We start from the raw sequence: 21423 nt of genomic DNA on the forward strand, positions 1-21423 counted from the left end.
AGAATTATCAGAAGGTAGAAGAAGATTTGCCTGATATTGACCAGATTTTTAGAGTGAATTCAAGATTTGCGTTCAAGAATAAGATACCTCGAGATATACTGGCTCAATGCACCTACAAGAAAACCTGAGACACAATACTAAAGAACCAAAGGGAATCAGCACACAAGGTTGCGGGAAAAGAAGTGCAGATCTTTGGGGATTTTGTTGTTGTTGTTCAGTCGCACAGTCAAGTCTGACTCTTCGCGACCCCATGGACCAGGTCACGCCAGGCCCTCCTGTCTTCTGCCGTCCTCTGAAGTTCACTCAATTTCATGTTCGTTGCATCTATGACACTGTCTAACCATCTCATCCTTTGCCGTCCCCTTCTTCTTTGACCTTCAATCTTTCCCAGCATCAGGGTCTTCTCCAGTGAGTGCTCCTTTCTCATTTGGTGGCCAAAGTATTTGAGCTTCAGTTTCATTATCTGGCCTTCCAGGGAACAGTCAGGGTTGATTTTTTTTTAGGATTGACTGATTTGATCTTCTTGCAGTCCAAGGGACTCTCAAGAGTCTTCTCCAGCACCATAGTTCAAAAGAATCTATTCTTCGGCGCTCAGCCATCCTTATAGTCCAACTCTCGCAGCCATACATGACTACTGAGAATACCATTGCTTTGACCATGCGGACTTTTGTTGGCAGGGAGATGTCTCTACTTTTTATCATGCTGTTTAGGTTCGCCATCGCTTTCCTCCCAAGGAGCAGGCGTCTTTTAATTTCATGGCTGCTGTTACAGTCTGCAGTGATCTGTGATCCCAGGAACGTGAAGTCTGTCACTACTTCCATGACTTCCCCTTCTATGGGATTTACCAATGTGTTAAAGAAAAGGAAAAACTTTGAGTTTTTGAGACAGATTTTAAAAAAGAAATAAAAAAAATATCATTGGAAAATACCATTTGCAATAGAGGTATTTTTACCATAAGGAAGAAAAATAATCGCAATAGAAGAACAAGCTAAGCAGTTGGCCAAAGAACTGCAAGTGGAGGACTTTTATAGAGGAACAGAAGAAGAAGAAGAAGAGAAGAAGAGATTGGATTTATAACCCGCCCTTCACTTGGAGTCTCAGAGAGGCTTACAGACTCCTTTCCCTTCCCCTCCCCACAACAGACACCCTGTGAAGTGGGTGGGGCTGAGAGAACTCTGACACAAACTGCTCTTTCAGGAACAGCTGTGCCAGAGCTTGTGGCTGACAACTACAGCTTGCCCAAGGTCATCCAGCAGGTGCAAGTGGAGGAGTGGGGAATCAAACCCGGTTCTCCCAGATTAGAGTCCGCACACTTAACCACTACACCAAACTGGCTCTCGGAGTAATTCAAAGCAAAATCTCTGAGTAATTCAAAGCAATTTGCTAGTAACTCAAAGCAAAGTTCACAGACCAAGAACTCTGAAGAAGAAACAAGCATACAAAAATGTTGGATGTGGCAACTTCAGGGCAAAATGGATAAGTTAAAAATAGTATCAATAAATTCTCCTTCAAAATGCATGAAAATCTTCAACCAACTGAAAAAGCAAAATGCTGATATATTATGCCTACAAGAAACTCATATAAAAAAGAAATATGAACTATTTTAAACAATAAAAAATTACGCAAAGCATATCTTGCTTCAGCACAAAATAAAAAATGTGGAGTATCCATTTACATAAACAACCCACAACTAGAAATATTAGAAGAATTAAGAGACTCAGATGGAAGATACCTAATTTTAAAAATTAGACTCCCGGAAGGTAAAACATGCATGATAGCAACAATATATGACTAAATAAGGCAAAAAAATTTTGGAGAATTTTTTTTCAAACTATGCTAGAATTCAAAGATGAGGAAATAATTATTCTTGAAGATATGAACAGAGTGCTAGACTCAAAAAAAGACAGATTAAGGAATATTAAAGGTGTGAAATTACCAAAAAATGTACTTTATTGCATGGAGATGCTGGAATTAGAATACTCCTGGAGGACCAAACATCCAAAGGGCAGAGACTTTACCTTCTTTTCAGACAGACATCAAACATATTCAAGAACAGACGTGTTGGATATCAAAAAGTTTGAAAATGAGTTTAGAAAAAGTAGAGATTCAACCGCAGATATTTGCAGACCATAGTCTCATAGATGTAGTCTTGCAGTGGAGTAGAGAATCAAGAATGTAATACTCTCCAACCAAACAGGTTTTGTACCAAAGATGTACATGAAAGATTTATACAATTTATAATGGACACAATCAAATTTGTGAATAAGAAGAGAAAGAAAGCAGCGTTTCTATTTCAAGATGTAGAGAAAGCATTTGACAACTTAATATGGCCTTTCTTATTGAATGTTTTACAAAATATGGGCTGTGGTCCTGCATTTTGGAGCTGAATGCACGGAATATACTGGAACCAACAAGCAAAGGTTTTAATTAATGGGAAACCAACAGAAGCAATTTCATTTGAAAAAGGAACACATCAGGGATGTCCTTTATCCCCTTTATTATTTATACTAGCAATATTATTATTATTATTATTATTATTATTATTATTATTATTATTATTATTATTATTATTATTATTATTATTATTATTATTATTATTATTATTATTATTATTATTATTATTATTATTATTATTATTATTATTATTATTATTATTATTATTATTATTATTATTATTATTATTATTATTATTATTATTATTATTATTATTATTATTATTATTATTATTATTATTATTATTATTATTATTATTATTATTATTATTATTATTATTATTATTATTATTATTATTATTATTATTATTATTATTATTATTATTATTATTATTATTATTATTATTATTATTATTATTATTATTATTATTATTATTATTATTATTATTATTATTATTATTATTATTATTATTATTATTATTATTATTATTATTATTATTATTATTATTATTATTATTATTATTATTATTATTATTATTATTATTATTATTATTATTATTATTATTATTATTATTATTATTATTATTATTATTATTATTCTATCAGAAAATTTGGAAATCAATTCAAGCAGATTTATTAAGATGGAAAAAACTGAAAATCTCATAGCTGGGAAGAATCTCTACAATTAAAATGAATGTGCTGCCAAAACTTAACTTTTTGTTCCAAATGTTACCTATATATGTAGAAGAAAAAATATTGAAAGGCTGGCAAAGACAGATAAATGAATTTATATGGAATGGCAAAAAAATAAAAACACCAGAATAAGTTTCAAAATATTACAAGATGAGAAAAATAGAGGAGGCTTAGCAGTCCCAAATATAAAATCAGGGCTATTTTTGGGCAGGAACGCACAGGAACGGAGTTCCAGCTGGCTCCCGAGGTGGCCACATCCAGCAGGAACTCATTAGCATAACAGGCCACACCCAACAGCAGAAACTCATTAGGATTGGCTACGTTAGGGGTGTTTATTTCTTGTCTGACACAGTCCTTCTGACACTAAAATTCCACACTGAGAGGAATCTCTCTTTCATATGGGCAGCCACACTGGCTAAGCTCTTTGTCTTATGAACTCTCTCAAAACTGTAGAGTCGCACAGACTCTCCTCATAGCTCTTCCATACTTCACTTTCCAAGGACATATACACAGAACTCTTTAAGTTTCCGCACAGAACTCTGTCATATCACTCACTGAATTCCCCCAAGACACACACACACAGATTCACTCAGAACAACTCCTTCCAAGTCATCCACCAATCACAGCACACTTGTCTCCCTCGGTCACTCTCCTTCCAGCACTGCACTCAAACCAAACATTTAAAGACACACACTCACTAAAACAAGGAATCATTACAGTTAGGATCCAACAGTACTTAATACAAAAGACAAAATCCATCTCCTTTCTAGCATGGAGGCAAACTTATAGCATCTTGGCTGCACAGAGTATTTTTCTTGTCCCCAGAACAGAGGATTACATTTAAATCTAAACTATATTACATATTCAATTATATTCTTAATTGTTAAGAGTAGTAAACTGAGAATTTTTTTAAAGTAACATTTCGCTCCAGTAAAACATGGAGTTAACCGACAGAATCCTTTTCTTGGGGTGCAGTGTTATGCCAGAGATCAACAAAACATTGCGTTGCATTACAATCTCCGTTATAATACACTGTTTAAAAGAAATTAAAATATAGGGGATGTATAGCCCTTCTTGGTGAGAATACATATATGAGGACTGAATGAGTTAGCATATGTAACGGGATAAGAAACCACAGTTAGGTTAGTCAGAGAGAATGTTAATCCTTTGTTTTGTTCATAGTATTTCCCAGTAACCCTTCCCTCATTAGTGTAGTCAACCTTCTTGTTTAAAAAGCTAAATACAAGTGTTCTGCTGTGTTTATTATCTCTGCTTTTTTACACTGAAGTACCTAATGACAAGGGGCCACGGTGGCTCAGAGATTGAGACGCTGAGCTGCAGACCGGAAGGTCGGTAGTTCGGCAATTCGGGACCCGGGTGCCGCATGACGGAGCGAGCTCCCGTCTCTGGCCCCAGCTCCTGCCAACCTAGCCGTTCGAAAGCAAGATATTGTAAGTAGATAAATAGGTGCCGCTTTGGTGGGAAAGTAACAGCGTTCCATGCGCCTCGGCGTTTAGTCATGACGGCCACATGACCATGGAAATGTCTTCGGGCTCTTCGGCTTGGAAACGGAGATGAGCACCGTCCCCTAGAGTCAGATTCGACTGGCTTTCGAGCAAGGGGAAACCTTTACCTTTACTTACCGAACAACAACCCAAGGCCCCACCTGGAAGACGGCAACTCTAGGGAACATCAACAGGCCTAGGGTTTATTTACCTCTCTTTTCTTTTCTTTTTTCTTCCAGAAACTGAAAGTTCCAGACGGCATTAAGGTCTCTAATGAAACTGCCCGAGGCTGGTTCATCAATCCCCTTGGAGACCATGTGGATTTCCCCATTTGGATGATGTTTGCTGCGGCTCTACCGGCCATCTTAGTCTTCATCCTCATCTTCTTAGAGACCCAGATCACCACGTAAGGAACAAATGAAGATAGGGGAACCAGGCAAAGAGGGATGAGACCAAAGGCAGAAAGGTTACCAAAGAGTGAACTAGAGAGAAAAAAGTATGAAAGCAAGTCAAACCAAGAGCAAAGCCTTGTGGGTGAGGCAGGAAATGACTGCGCACGTTCTCTGCTTGTACTGAAGAAAGGTAGAATTTGGTGTAGGGCTGCCCGCTCCAGCTGGAGATTTTGGGGGTGGAGTCTGAGGAGGGCGGGGTTTGGGGAGGGGAGGGACTTCAATGGGGTATAATGCCATAGAGTCCCCCTTCCAATTGGCCATTTTCTTCAGGTGAACTGATCTCTGTCACCCGGAGATCGGTGCTAATCTCAGGAGATCATTAGCTACCACCTGAAGGTTGGGTAAACCAAAGGAGCGCACGGGAAAGATTGTGTAAATCAAAAATAAGACACACCGTGCTAACTTATGTCACAATTTCTCTATTGTTATATAATAGACATGGAATATAGCTAAACTAAACATATATAGATATTTGTACATCCAATACATCACTCTCCTGGGTATATAACAGATTGTTTCAAATACATAAATACAATTGAGCAGTACAAGCAGGGGTCGTTTGGTAGAAAAAGAGCTAGGGGAACTCATTAGCATAACTCATTAGCATATGCCACACCCCCTGACATCATAAGGCCCGGCGGTGGACCTGCAAGGCCGGTGGGAGTGCGCCCCAGGCAGGCACGGGTGGGGAGAGACAGGAAGGAAGCAACTTACCTTCCCTCTTCTCCTGCCTCCTCCTGGCTGAATGAGGGCCGGAAGCGGGGCGGCTGGAAGCAGGGGGTGGGGCTTCGTCGTGTGCCCCCCCCCACACCTCACCCGGGGGAACTGCGATCCCCCGCGATTCCCCCCGAAATGACCTCTGAGTACAAGTACAATATAGAAATTGCAACGTAAGTTAGCACGGTGTGTGTTATTTTTGGTTTACACCTCATGAAGGTTGGCAACTCTAATTTGGTATCTGCCCTGGAACAGAATATTCCGATATACATTTGCTTAGCGTGCCACACGGAGCTGTGGTGGCTCAAGTGGTTAAGACGGTGAACTGCAGGCTGTGGAAGGTTGGTAGTTCAGCAGTTCGAGACCCAAGTTGCCGTATGACGGAGTGAGCTCCCGTCTCTAGTTCCAGCTCCTGCCAACTTAGCAGTTCGAAAGCAAGAAATTGCAAGTAGATAAATAGGGACCACTTCGGTGGGAAGGTAACAGCGTTCCGTGCGCCTTGGTGTTTAGTCATGCCGGCCACATGACCACGGAAACGTCTTCGGACAGCGCTGGCTCTTTGGCTTTGAAACGGAGATGAGCACCGCAACCTTAGAGTCGGATTCGACTGGCTTTCGAGCAAGGGAACCTTTACCTTTACCTAGTGTGCCACAACCATGGTTCATCTAGGAGGGACTGTGGCTGAATGGGAGAGCATCTGCCAGGCATGCTGAAGGTCCAGGTTTCAATCCCTGGCATCTCCTGTGCTAATGATCGGGCAGGAGATATGAAAGGCCTCTGCCGGAGATCCGCTGCCACTCAAAGCAGCCAATACTAATCATAACAGACCAATGATCTCTCCGAGGTCAGTTTTGTTTAGGGGGGGGGGGCTGTGGCTCAGTAGCAGAGTATCTGTGTTAAGGGAAGAAGGTCCCAGGTCCAGTCCCTGGAATTTCCTGTTAAAAGGATCAAGTATTAGTTGATGTGAAAGACTTTTGCTCTGGAGATCTACTACCAGTCAGAGTGATCAGTCAGTGCTGATCTGCAGAGAGATATAGGCTGGACATAAACTAGTGTGATATCGAATTGACCACTAGAGGGAGCAAAACGCATGTGGAACAGACCCCCCCCCAAAGAAACAGGAAGTTAAAAGCGACAGAAATGAGAACGTGGAAAATCCCAATGGACTATGGTTGCTGGGTCCCTCCTGGCAACTTTTGAGGGCTGGGGGGCATACCAGGAGTGGAAGGGAGGCCTGGGTGATGTCGCAGCTGGCACTGTAGCTACATCACTTCCTGTGCGCACCAGAAGTAACATCATTACCGCTGTGCCATTGAGGCAACACTCACATATGTGGACAAAACCTCTATGGTAAAAATGGCTTCTCCCATAGAGTTTCTGCCCAAATACCAGAGCGTCGCCCAGACATCGCCGGCTTGATGACATCACTTCTGGTGCGTTCTGGAAGTGACTTTGCCACGTTGCCGGCAACGTAGTCCCAGCTTCCCTCTCTCTCCAGGTGAGTCCCCCCGCCAGCCGGCTAATCGGTGGTGATGGGTGGGGCCTGGTGGCGGGGCACTCCCCCCCTCCACCAGTGGAGCTGGCAACCCTACAACGGAGTGACTCGAAAGAAGTGGCAGAGAAGGTCTCAGGTTCAAATCCCCAACGACTCCCATTAGGAGGATCAGGGCTATTTTTGGGCAGGAACATGCAGGAACGGAGTTCCGGCTGGCTCCCAAGTTGGCCACGCCCAGCAGGAACTCATTAGCATAATAGGCCACACCCAACAGCAGAAACTCATTAGGGTTGGCTACATTAGGGGTGTGTAGCCTAACATGCAAAGGAGCTCCTGCTACAAAAAAAGGCCCTGGGTTTTGAAAACAAACAAGGTAAACAGAATAAGAAGCAAAAGGTGGGTGTGGCTGGATGACCACACTTTTGGTAACATGGGGGTGCGGCCTAATGTGCTAATGCACTGTGCTGTCAGGGGTGTGGCCTAATATGCTAATGAGTTTCTGCTGTTGGGTGTGGCCTATTATGCTAATGAGTTCCTGCTGGGCTTTTTCTACAAAAAGAGCTCTGAAGGATCATGCAGTAAGCAATGTGAGAGGCCTCAACCTGAGACCCCGAAGATGTTCACAGCAGGCAAGACGGGCCTGGCGGAAACGGCAGCTTAATATCCCGACAACATCAGACCCATCCTGAAATATGTCAAACCTTCTTTGTAGGTTGATTGTGAGCAAACCCGAGAGGAAGCTGGTTAAGGGTTCGGGCTTCCATCTAGACCTGCTTCTGATCGTCGGCATGGGTGGAATAGCAGCCCTTTTCGGCATGCCCTGGCTCAGCGCCACCACCGTGAGGACCGTCACGCATGCCAACGCCCTGACCGTGATGGCCAAGAGTACTGTCCCCGGGGAGAAAGCCCGTGTCCAGGAGGTCAAGGAGCAGCGGCTCACTGGACTCCTGGTGTCCATTCTTGTAGGTGAGTTCTTCCGAAGGTTCTTTCTTTCCGTACTGGGTTGTTTCGATTAGAGTGGAGTTTGTTAGCATGTCTACCCTGTTTGCATATAAAGCAGATGGAGAGCGGGGGTTCTAGTGATTACATCTGGGGTTCCCCAGCCTTTTTGAGCCTCCGGGCACATTTGGAATCCTGACACATCACGGTGGGTACAGTCACAAAATGGCTGCCCCAAAATGCCTGCTGAAGGAGACGGAGCCAGCCACAAAATGGCTGCTGTGGCTTAACTGATCTTTGTGCTGTTTGAAAATCTCCAGTGGCCAATCAGAAGCCTTGCTGGGCTGGGCAAAGGCACTATCTGGCCCCACCCACGTTCTGAAAACACTTGGCAGGCGACAGGAGAGGTAATACGTTCTCTTGATGCTTTGGGCATTCACACATTGCAAGGTCCCCGTGTCCCCCACATGGACTTTCGATAGATGTGTTCTGGGGATTCGCCACTGGGAATCTAATTCCCAAGTGTTCATGGGCCCTAGGGTTGTCAACTCCAGGTCTGGAAATACCTGGAGACAGGGCCGTACCCAGGATTTTTGACTTTGAGGGGCATTTAAATAAGTCAGGGGCCATGCTCCCTCTAAGCCGTGGAGTCTTGTGAGTAAAATTTCTGCATTGTGAGCGACTGGCATTAAAGTTGGGAGCGAGCGATTTGGCTACTGCATAAATCAGTTTGCTCTGATTGCATCATTCCTGAGCGAAGACAAAAAAATTGCGACCCGGAGGCTAAAAAACTATTGAGCTAGCTCACACTAGCTCAGCTTAGAGGGAACACTGGGCAGGGGGGTACCCAGGCTGTGTAAGGAGTGATGAGAGAGTAAAAACAAAAATTTAAACTACGAGAGAGAGAGAGAGAGAGGTGAGGGTGCCGGCGGGCAAGGCAATGGATTGACTCGGCCATGGTGCACACGATAAATAAAATAAAATATACCAGCTGAATGGAAAGTCAGGAGGCCTGGCCAGTAAGTCAGGGGGCCTGTCCCCGAGATGCCCAACTGTAGCTACGGGCCTGCCTCAGTGCTCCCTCTGAGCTGAGGAGTCTTGTGAGCAAAAATCCTACTCTGTGAGCTATGGGCATTAAAGTTGTGAGTGAGCGATTTGTCTGCTGCATGAATCAGTTTGCTCTGGAGCCCTCCATCCTGAGTTAGGACAAAAATGTGTGAGCCGGAGGCTAAAAAACTGTGAGCTCGCTCACACTAACTCAGCTTAGAGGGAACACTGGCCTGCCTGGAGATTTGAGGGTGGAGCCTAGGGGAGGGTGGGGTTTAGGGAGGGGAGGGACCTTGGTAGGGTATAATACCACGCAGTCCACCTTCCAAAGCAGCCATTTTCTCCAGGAGAAGTGGAATAGGTGTTTTCAATGAATAAATAATAAGTTATTTCTGTAGACCGAAGATCAGTTGTGATTCCAGGAGATAGCCAGCCCCCACCTTGAGGTTGGCAACCCTAGTGAGCCCAATTCAGCCCAGGACAGTGGTGCTCAGGGTGAAAATGCCATTTTTTGGACCTAAAATACCCCTCTGAGGCTGTCGCTTGCCCCGGTGTTAGGGTTGCCAAGTCTAATAGACTTACCAGCGGGGGAGTGTCGGCCGGCTCCGGAAGCTGTCCTTTGACGCGCGCGTGCCGCCAGCACGTCCCGGAAGTGACGCGCTACGTCGATCACGTTGGGGGCGTGACCCCAATCATCGAAGGGAAAACCATAGAGTTTTCCCTCCGACAATCGGAACCACGCCCCCAACGTGATCAATGTGGTTGCGTCACCTCTGGTGACGCAGCCACGCTGCACTTGGGGGGGCGGAGTTTCCCCTGGGGCCCAATTTCACAGCGGCAGAAATCGGGCCTCCAAAGCGGGGGGTTACCCGCCCCCCGCCCCCACTTGGCAGCCCTACTTGGTGTGGGGGAGGGACATTTAGGTTCAGCCCCCAGCATGTCAAACAGGGCATTTCAGGGGGGGGGGAGAAGACTTCAGCCCCATTCTCCCTGTGTGCCACTGTCCTCCACTGAATTGGACCCCTGCTAGGGCTGCAAGCTTTCGGTTGGGAAATTCCTGGAGGATGGAGCCTGGGTTTGGAGGATGTAATTCCATAGAGTCCACCCTCCACGTGCAGGCAACACTTTTTATTTAACTCCCCCCATGTATTCTTTTTTTAAGTTTTCAGATTTTTCTGCAAACCTAGAGGCTCACCCAAGTTTGCAGAAAAACTTGTTTGGGGTAAATAGGCCCCCTATCTGTGGATTTAGATATCCACACACAGGGGACTGTTGAGAATTAGATATATAGATGATCAGGATAGATGAAGTGAGCTCGATCCAGCATAGCTGTTGTTGTGTTCTCTCTCCGCCTCCCTTCACCTCTCCTGACCTCTCCTCCCTGGTCGGAACTCTGGCGTCCCCTAACGGGTGTCTTTCTGTGTTTGGCCACTGCAGGCATCTCCATTCTCATGGAACCAATCCTGAAGATGATTCCGTTGGCAGTGCTCTTTGGCATCTTCCTCTACATGGGGGTGACGTCCCTCAATGGGATCCAGCTCTATGACCGCATCCTTCTCATGCTAAAGCCCCCCAAATACCACCCGGAGGAGCCTTATGTCAGAAAAGTAAGTGTCGTGCAAGGGGCTACAACAGACAGGTCAAACGTATGGCTGTCCAGAGCTCTGATCTGGCGTGCAAGCAACTGGGGGGGGGGACCAGTCCAAACACGGTATTATACCCAGGGGTCATTTCGTAGAAAAAGAGGTGCAGGAGCTCATTAGCACAACTCATTAGCATAACTTATTTGCATAACTTGTTTGCATATGCCACACCCCCTGACATCACTGGAAGTGTATCAGAAGGCAACACCTACCACTCAGGCTCCACTGGACTGTTTTGGATTGCTAGCTATTGGGAGGGGGGAATGCGCGGATCTGCCCTCACAGAGGAGGGAGAGCTTGTACCTGAATAAAACTTGGTCTTAAAGGTGCCACTGGACTGTTTTGGATTGCTAGCTATTGGGAGGGGGGAATGCGCGGATCTGCCCTCACAGAGGAGGGAGAGCTTGTACCTGAAGGTGGGCCGGAGGGGGCTCTGCAACTTACCTGGCTGCTTCTTGCTCCTCGTGGCCCAACTGAGGGCTGCTGGGAGCAGGGGGTGGGGCTTGTTGCATGTGCCCGCCCCCTGGGCTCCTTACTGCAGGAGCTCTGCTCCTGTGCGCTCCCGCAGGTAATGACCCCTGATCATACCTACTGCTGAGGTTCTTCCTGTCCCCAAATGTAGGCCATCGCCAGCATCCTCCCCCAGATTCCCAGGGATTGCCCAACCCCGGAGTTGGCATTTGTTCCCTCTAAACTGAGTTAGTGTGAGTTTGCACACAGTTTTTTAGCCTCCAGCTCACACACATTTTTCCCTTGGCTCAGGAAGGCTGGCTCCAGAGCAAACTAAATCATGAAGCAGCCAAATTGCTCGCTCACAACTTTAATGCCAGCAGCTCACCAAGTAGCATTGTTGTTCACGAGACTCCACAGCTTAGAGGGAGCATAAAGGGCAAGGAGGGCTGGCTTGGCCCCGAGCTCTACTGCGGAGGGGTGTGGGTCACAGTCAGTGGTAAAATATCTCAGGTACCTGGCGTTACATTTGATGGCCCGGCCCGACGAAGTGACGTTTATGTCAGATCCAGCCCTTGTAACAAATGAGTTCGGAACCTCCAGTCTTCAATCTCTCTCTGTCTCTGATCTCAGGCCCTGAAGACAGCAAGGCTACAAAAATACTGGGAGGTAGCAAGGGTGCGCCAGTTTGGTGTAGTGGTTAAGTGCGCGGACTCTAATCTGGGAGAACCGGGTTTGATTCCCCACTCCTCCACTTGCACCTGGCTGGATGACCTTGGGCAAGCCGTAGTTCCAATAAGAGCTGTTCTTGAAAAAGAGCAGTTTCTGTCAAGAGCTCTCTCAGCCCCACCTACCTCACAGGGTGTCTGTTGTGGGGAGGGGAAGGGAAAGGAGTTTTGTAAGCCGCTCTGAGACACCTTTGGGTAGTGAAGGGCGGGGTATGAATACAATCTCTTCTTCTTCTTCTGGCTAGTCAGATCTCAGAAGCTAAGCAGGGTTGGCCCTAGTTGTTGTTGTTGTTGTTAATAATAATAATACGTTAACAATTATCATAGAATCATAGAGTTGGAAGGAACCTCCAGGGTCATCTAGTCCAACCCCTTGCACAATGCAGGAAATCCCCACCCCCCACCCCCAGTGACCCCTGTTTCGTGCACAGAAGATGACAAAAAACCTCCAGGATCCTCGGCCAAACTGGTATGGAGAAAAAGTGCTTCCTGACTCCAATGTGGCGATCAGCATTTCCCTGGGTGTGTAAGAAAGGGCCACAAGAACTAAGCACTGAGGCAACCCTTCCTGCCCTCCCTCTCATGATCTGCCTGAGTTCACAGAATCTGCATTGCTGTCAGATGGCCATCTAGCCTCTGTTTGAACTATGGGGTACCATACCAGATTTCCACCATTTTCACGTAGGCGTTGTCTAGAGTGTAAGGGTTAGAGTGCATTGAAATCTTACTTAGAATGAAATATTGTTTTTCCATATATTTTTCCGATATATCTAGGGTATTTTGAGAGCCAGTTTGGTGCAGTGGCTAAGTGTGCGGACTCTAATCTGGGAGAACCGGGTTTGATTCCCCACTCCTCCACTCGCAGCTGCTGGATGACCTTGGGCAAGCCATAGTTCTGACAAGAGCTGTCCTTGAAAGACCTATCCTTGAAAGAGCTACGCACCCCGCCTTCCCCACAGGTGTCTGTTGTGGGGAGGGGAAGGGAAAGGAGATTGTAAGCCACTCTGAGACTCTGAATGAAGGGCACGGTATAAATCCAATTTCTTCTTCTTCTTCCTCTTCTTCTTTTTATCCTGCCCTTCCTCCAAGGAGCTCAAACCAGTTTATATGGTTTTCCTTTCTTTCCTTTTATCCTTACAATAACCCGGTGAGATAGAAACAGACTAAGTGGTCCAAAGTCCCCCAGTGAGCTTCCATGGCAGAGCTGGGATTTGAAACTGGCTCTCCTGTATCCTAGTCTGACCCTCTGACCGCCGCACCACACTGGCCCAATGGCAACTACCACAGCAGTGGCCAAACTTGCTTAATGTAAGAGCCACGTAGAATAAACGTCAGATGTTTGAGAGCTGCAAGACATGAACAAATATCACACACAAGTTTTTACTGAAAAATATGCAAATCTGCTTTTTTATTAACATTAAACGAAACTGCCAAAAACAAAAACAAAAGGGGTAAAACCAGATATTGACAATGATACTTATTTGTCCAATGATATTTACTTGTTTGCTAATATGTATTTGTCTAAGAGGGAGGTGGAAAGAAAGAGAGAGCGAGAAACAAAGAAAGCAAATAGATGGGGGAAGAAAGGGAGAGAGAGAGAAAAAAAAGGTGGAAAAAAAGCAAATAGATGGGGGAGAGAGAGAAACAACAAAAGCAAATAGATGGAGAGAGGGGAAGGAAGGAAGGCGGAGAGACAGAAAGAGAGAGAGAAAGAAACAAAGCAAATAGATGGGGATCCTGCTGGGAGCTGCACAATATGTGTGAAAGAGTCGTATGCAGCTCCTGAGCCACAGTTTGGCCACCCCTGTACCAGACAGAAAGGATCACCGTGGTCTCTGACACTTTCTTGGCCTTTTTCCCTTCCAAGGTAAAGACCTGGCGCATGCACATCTTCACCTTGACCCAGATTTTGTGCCTGGGTGTGCTGTGGGGAGTGAAGTCCAGCCCAGCCTCCCTCAGCTTAGCCTTCATCCTCATCCTGACGGTGCCCCTGCGACGTTTCCTGCTCCCTCGTTACTTCAGGGACCTTGAGCTCAAGTGTGTAAGTGTCGTTTCCAGTGGTGAGAAACTCAGTTTGGTTCTCCCCTGTGTGTGTTTTATGGGTACTTTTTGCATGAAAGCCTGTTTTGTTTACGAAATGTGGTTTTGAAATGGTGTTCCAGAGGCGGCAGGACTTTCTTGGAGGCCTGTCGGGGGCTTCCCCTAGCAGAAAACGAATACTGGCAGGTAGGGATAGGTGCCCACCATCCGTGTTCCCTCTAAGCTGAGTTAGTGTGAGCTAGCTCACAGTTTTTTAGCCTCCAGCTCACACATTTTTGGCTTAGCTCAGGAAGGGTGGCTCCAGGGGAAACTAATTTATGCAGTAGCCAAATTGCACAACTTTAATGCCAGTAGCTCACAACTTTAATGCCAGTAGCTCACAACTTTAATGCCAGTAGCTCACAACTTTAATGCCAGTCACTCACCAAGTAGAATTTTTGCTCACAAGACTCCACAGCTTAGAGGGAGCATTGCCCACCGTTATCAGCTTTGCCCTGGGTGGAGCAGTTTCAGGAGCCACTGGGCCTCTGTTCTGTGTAGGGCAGGGGTTCTCAACCTTTTTGCGCCTGCCCCTACAGGCACCTTTGGAATTCTGACACTGGATGGTGAGCGCAAACACAAAATGGCTGCCACAAGGGGGCGGAGCCAGCCACAAAACCTTAGGGATTGGAGTCATGCATAATTCTAACCGTAACTCTGCAACATTTCGGGTGGAAACAGTTTAACAGGATGCCTCTTGAAAAGGAACGTATTGTTTAGGATATTTTCTAGCATGCACACAGCTTATCTTCAGTCACACAGTGAAGAGCCTCAGGCTGGGGTGGCACCTGCAGGAGCAACTTTTTGAAAATCCGCACAGCCAATCAGATCTCCAGCAGCCCCAACTGGTCCTGCCCACTTCATAAGAGCACTTGGCGACTGCCAAGAAAGGGCACCAGAGGGGACCACATTGGGAAACCCTATTATAGGGTGCCCTGTCATCTGTTCACAAGGAATCATGGCGAAGCCTCATATGGCTGCCCAGCGCTTTGGATGTGCACCCCAGCACAAGCCTCCAAATCTCCCACAATGCACAGAGGTTCCTTGGCAGAGGCTCAGAGATTTCTTGGCAGATCAGGGCATGTAGAAAGCTTTCCCTCCGAAACAGACATTTCTGAAAAACACTGGCCTATGGTTTGCACTGTCTGAATGAATACTTTGGCAGTTTCAAGAAAACAGGTGACGAACCCCCATAGCGGGCCAGCTCCAGTTTTGGGTCTCAGAATGAATTCCGTTATCGTGCATTGTCTGTTTGCCGCTCCAGTATTCCCTTTCTTCTGCTTCGAGAATCCTGGGCCGGCCCCCAAAGCTATCTTTTCATCCTGGGTAGTTTGGCAAGAGAAGAGGAGCCCCAAGCCAAATTCAGCAGAGAAAGAGAAGGAAATCCTATGGAGCAGCAGTCGTGTGAAAAAAAGATTGTGCTGTGTTGGGAGGGAACGTTCCGGGGAGCAGAAACAGACAGGAACCTGGACTCTCTTGCAATCTACTTCCCCCCCCAGGTGTTTCTCTGTGGATATTCCTCCACAGGGAAGTATATCACAACAGCATTAGCACTGGCTGATTTTGTTGGTTGTCGCAGGATACCTACTAGAGAGCAAAGCATAATCTGGTTTACAAGACTGGTGTTTATGGACACACCAAACCTGGGATCTCAAGTGGATTTCATCCAGATCTTTTCAGGGGGGGAAACCTTCATACCTGCGATTCATGCAGGATTGCCAACCTCCAGGCGGCACCTGGAGATCTGCTATTACAATTTATTTCCAGATGAAAGGGGTCTGTCTCCCTGCAAAAAATAGCTGCTTTGGAGGGTGGACTCTTTGGCATTACACCCTACCGAGGCCCCTCCCCTCCCCAAATCCAGCCCTCCCCAGGCTCCACCCCCAAAATCTCCAGGTATTTCCCAACCCAGAGCTGGCAACCCTAATTATCTGTTTACTAAATGAGGAAGTTTCAGTTTCTATTCTGACATGTTGTTACTTTTTCATTTATTTTATTAAACTATTTATACTTTGCTTGCCTCTGTGGTTCGAAGGCAATTTACAAATCTCAATATATATATATATTTTAAAAATACAATTTGACTCCTAATAACACCCATTCCCACTAAGAAATGCCTGCAGCTTACACCCCATTAAAAGCCCCAGCAAATAAATCTGCCTTGTGGCCAGTGTTCCCTCTAAGCTGAGTTAGTGTGAGCTAGCTCATAGTTTTTAAGCCTCCAGCTCACACATTTTTGCCTTCGCTCAGGAAGGATGGCTCCAGAGCAAACTAATTGATGCAGTAGCCAGATCCCTCACTCACAACTTTCATGCCAGTCACTCACAAAGGAGAATTTTTGCTCACAAGTCTCCAGAGCTTAGAGGGAACACTGCTTGCGGCACCTCCAGAACATGTCTAGATGGTTCCCCACCCTCACCTCCTCAAGGAGCCTGTTCCATAGGGTGGAATTCTGAGAGAAAAGGCACAAGCACTGGTCACTGCCAAGCAAAGCTGTGGGCAAGGGTATGTGCTTTGTCCAGGGCTTTTTTTGTAGAAAAAGGCCAGCAGGAACTCATTAGCATAATAGGCTACACCCAACAGCAGAAACTCATTCACATATTAGATCACACCCCTGACAGTGTAGCTCATTAGCATATTAGGCCACACCCCCATCCATTCCCTTCGCTTGCCCGGGCAAGCCCCCCCCTTGAAGGGGAGGGAAGGCAGTTTAAAATGCCTTCCCTTGGCTTGCCTGGGCACCCCGCAAGCCGGCCCTTGGAGGGGAGGGGAGGCATGGGGAGGCATTTAAATGCCTCCATGATCCTTCCAGGGACCCCCTGGCCCACCCGCCTCAGGGTCGCCGGCAGGGGGGGTTGCTCTCCAGGCCTTCCCTCTGTAGCCACGCATGTGCAGAGGTTTTGGCTGTAGGCGTGGGAGTGTCCAATTTGGAAGCTAGCCAGGACTCTGTTCCTGTGTGTTCCCGCCCAAAAATAGCCCTGCTGGCCTTGTCCACATGCTAAATAACAGTGGTCCCATTTTCAAATGATTGAAATAATCCACTGCGAAGTACCATAGTGTGGCGTGGGCAAATTCTGTATGACGTTTGGTGGCACCTGACTCAAAGGGGCATGCTGGTCTTCACAGCCAGCCACACCAGAAACCCAGAACTGGAATGGGTGCAAGCAGCATCGCTGACCTGTAACTAGGGTTGCCAAGTCTATTTACCTTGGTGGCGGGGGAGCCTCGCCGGGCTCCGGGAGCTGTCAGTGGACGTGCGTGCGCGCGCCGCCCGGACGTCACCGGAAGTGACGCGTGACGTCGACACGTTGAGGGCGTGGCCCCGATCGTCAGAGGGAAAACCATAGAGTTTTCCCTCAGACAATCGGGGCCACGCCCCCAACGTGTCGACATCACGCGTCACCTCTAGTGACACCGCCATGCTGCGCTTCAGGGGGCAGAGTTCCCCCCGGGGCCCGATTCCACGGCAGCGGAAATCGGGCCTCCAAAGCGGGGGTTTACCCACCCCCCGCCCCCACTTGGCAGCCCTACCTGTAACTCCCCAAATTTAAGACACTGAACATGCCTAGACGGGATTGCCAGCTCTGGTTTGGGAGATAGCTGGAGGTTTTGGGGGGTGGAGCCTGGGAGAGGGCAGGGTATTGGGAGAAGGAACCCAGCAGGGTGCAACGCCATTGGGTCCACCCTCCAAAGCAGCCATGTTCCTCAAGGGGACTTATATTGTCTGGATATCGGTTGTAGAGATGTAAAATTTCCGGGAATTTTGAAGCTCGGACAAAACCCCATTTCCCCCCCAGTTTTTTTCCCCGGAAAAAACCTGACATTTTCAGAAAAATTGGAAAAAAATGCTACATTAGCACTTCTTTTTTCTTTTCCAGATGGAAAGTCATTCTGTTACTTTAGGAACATAAAATATGACTATGGACATTTTTACTTGGCATGAAATTATCACAACTAGCATATTAAAAATATAGTGTATCCAAGTAATTATTACAAACAGAATACCCACCCACATGCAAAAACAAAACTGAAACCTTTTTATTTTCTTGTGACAATAGCACCTCCTAAATGCATCTTGTTCTTGCATTGGAGAGTTCAGTTTGTAACCTAGGACTTGCTTGTCCTCAGTGCACAGAAATTAGATCAATCTGATACCATACATATTTTTTTAGAAATGATTTGGAAAATATTTGAACATCTTGTCTTAAAATATTTTATTCCTCATGTTAAAATAAAATGTTCCATAATCAATTTTTTTTCTTTTCTTTTTTCCATTTTTCCAATTTTTCAGAAAAAAACAAAAAAGGCTTAATGAAAAAACAGGGGAGACGTTTTTGCCCCCGAATTTTTCCGTTTTTCCCCCAGGCCTTCACATCTCTAATCAGTCGTAATAGCGGGAGATCTCCAGGCCCCACCTGGAGGCTGGCAGCCCCTTGCTTAGATGATCCAGAGTGCTGGAGATCAGGTGCTGTCTTTTGCTCTGTGGATCTTCAGTGGTAAACAGATGAACAATTATTGTTCATAAGCTTCCGTTCCTCTTTTAGAGGGCGCATTAAAGAGATTTTAATTTGCAACCTTGACATTCATCCTGCCGACAGCCATGCAAAGGGTGGTCTCTGTTTTGCCCACTCTACAGATAGGGAACTGAGCAGCTGCCGAACAATGAAAGGCTCAGAGGCTCTTCTGAATTCAGGAAGTTTCCAGATCTGTCCTCCCTGGTGTCTCTGGCTACAAAGGACCTCAGTAGCGTGGCTTCTGGAAACCTCGGAGAGCCACCCCTTCTCAGAGTAGACTGTGCTGGGATTGAGGGCACATTTGGAATTCTGACGGGGCATGCTGCGCGCAGCAACAAAATGGCTGCTATAAAATGACTGCCGCAGGAGGCGGAGACAGCCACAAAATGATTGCCACCACTGTTCCCTCTAAGCTGAGCTAGTGTGAGCTAGCTCACAGTTTTTTAGCCTCCGGCTCCCACATTTGGGCCTTAGCTCAGGAAGGATGGCTCCAGAGCAAACTGATTGATGCAGTAGCCAAATGGCTCGCTCACAACTTTAATGCCAGTGGCTCACAAAGTAGAATTTTGGCTCACAAGACTCCACAGCTTAGAGCAGTGGTGGCAAACCTTTTAGAGACCGAGTGCCCAAACTGCGACCCAAAACCCACTTACTTATCGCAAAGTGCCAACACGGCAATTTAACCTGAATACTGAGGTTTTACTTTAGAAAAAACAACTCATACATTGATCCAAACAAAGTAAGGAAAGCAATCCCAAATGCTTTCATTTACTTAAAATTATTTGGCAGAGAATTCAACACTTTAATGATGATCTGGGCCTGGCTGGGGCGATGGCATGCATGCCAACAGAGAGGGCTCTGAGTGCCACCTCTGGCACCCGTGCCATAGGTTCACCACCACTGGCTTAGAGGGAGCATTGCTTGCCACAGCTTGGATTCGGTGTAGATCCTGGCACTGTGCTGGGAGCTGCTGCCAAAGCAACCCTTAAAAAAAACCCCTGTAATCAAATTTCCAATAATTGCCCTGACCTGGATAGCGCAGGCAAACCCGATCTCGTCAGATCCCAGAAGCTAAGCAAGGTCGACTCTGGCAAGTAACTTGGATGGGAGACCTCCTTGGAATACCAGCAGTTGGGAAGTGGGGGCAGGCTTTATTCAGCCACCTCTCTGAATAGCCTCCAGTAGGGGTCGCCATGACTTCCAGGAGTGCACACACACACATGAAAAATACAACTCCCCCACCAAAAAATCCCGACAGTCAGTCAGAAGCCGTGCTGGGCAAAAACCCTACCTGGCCTCACCCATTTCTTAAGAACATTTGGTGGGCTCCTGTCAGCAGGCCCCATGGCCCCCGTGGGCACCACGTTGGGGACCCCCAGCATAACCCACCTTCGAACGTGACGATGCCCAGGGTGTCAGACTCCTGCAGCAATCAGAATCAACGACTCACTTCTTTAGAAGAGAAGTGTATTGATCAGTATTGGCAGGACATCTATACATCAGGATCTGTGTTGAAACTGAAGGGAAAAGCGTGGGGGGCAGCAGATATACAGGGTTCGAAAGTGGGTCAGGGGGTGGCAGGGAGCCAACCAAGGTGGCCAGCGAGCCCACCAGAAAAGTAACGGACCCCTGTTCCCAGAGATGGTGTTACCAAGGTCAGGCACATAAACTATACAGCACACAGACAGGGGGAAAGCTAAAGTACATTCCAAGGTGTGCATCCCCCTCCCCCTCCACCAGCAGGGCCGGCTCGCTCACTAGGCGAACTAGGCAGTCGCCTAGAGCGGGCCGGCCCGTAGGGGCGCCAAACTGCACCCGGCCCCCCCACCAAAAGCCCCCTACCCAGCACAGCCCATTCCTGTGACCTGCCAGCCCGTGAGAGGCTCCACCGGCAGGGGCCGTGAAAGGTGCTGGGCAGCTGAGTGAGGCAGCAGCCGGGCAAAGTGGGTCAGTCGGGGCGGAAATCCTCTGGCCACCGGCGGCAGCACCCAAGTGAGGGGGGCCATGCAGAGGGGGAGGGGGCCGGCGCACGGGTGGGGGCGCCAGACGGGATCCTCGCCTAGAGTGCAAAATAAGCTGGGGCCGGCCCTGTCCACCAGCCTCCTCACCTCATGGCAGCGAGCTGACATCAGGCCTCCCAGTCAGTTCTTGGCAGACAGAGGATTAAGGTGCAGTTCTGTGTTGTGGGACCGGGCCGCCTTCTTAACGGTATCCTCTGCCATTTCCTTTCAGTTGGATGCGGATGATGCTGAAGTCACTTTTGATGAATCCGAAGGCTGTGATGTTTATGATGAAGTTCAGATGCCTGTTTGAGTGCCTGATGGGGCCACGCCTTCTAGGCAGATAAGGAACTAAGACCCTTTCCCTGAAAGCCCTGGACGGACACAGAGTCCGGAAGAATACTTCTTTGTATCTATATGCATCTGTGCGTATGGGGGGTTGCACACCTGTGCGAAACCCACGTTAACACTTACCAGCACATGGATTCCATAGAACTTAAATAGTTAGCAATATGCTTTAGATCTTCTTCCAATCATGTAGGGCTGTAGTGAAATTTTAACAAATCTTTATCTTCCCACATGGGATCACAGAACCCCTCCCAAAGCTATGCAGGGATCACGAGAAGACCTGCAACGTTTTATCAGTTGTACCCAACAGTCCCGCCAAGGATGGAGATGCTTTCATCGGGCACCAGAACCCACAAAAACCACCGAATTTTCTGAAAGAAA

At 47.1% G+C, this 21423-nt stretch overlaps 1 protein-coding gene across 1 annotated transcript in view; it reads left to right on the forward strand.

Moving 5' to 3' along the window:
* SLC4A1 (solute carrier family 4 (anion exchanger), member 1 (Diego blood group)) overlaps positions 1–21007 on the forward strand; it is a 138090-nt gene extending 117083 nt beyond the window's left edge. Inside the window, exons 15-19 of the mRNA XM_015410312.1 lie at positions 4870–5036; positions 8007–8260; positions 10718–10887; positions 13969–14142; positions 20927–21007. Of these exons, the coding sequence (XP_015265798.1) occupies positions 4870–5036; positions 8007–8260; positions 10718–10887; positions 13969–14142; positions 20927–21007 (846 nt within the window). The remainder of the gene's footprint in view (positions 1–4869; positions 5037–8006; positions 8261–10717; positions 10888–13968; positions 14143–20926) is intronic.
* The last annotated feature ends 416 nt before the right edge of the window (positions 21008–21423 follow it).

Source organism: Gekko japonicus, unplaced genomic scaffold (genome assembly GCF_001447785.1).
Source record: "Gekko japonicus isolate JY-2015 unplaced genomic scaffold, Gekko_japonicus_V1.1 scaffold1360, whole genome shotgun sequence".
Taxonomy (NCBI): Eukaryota; Metazoa; Chordata; class Lepidosauria; order Squamata; family Gekkonidae; genus Gekko; species Gekko japonicus.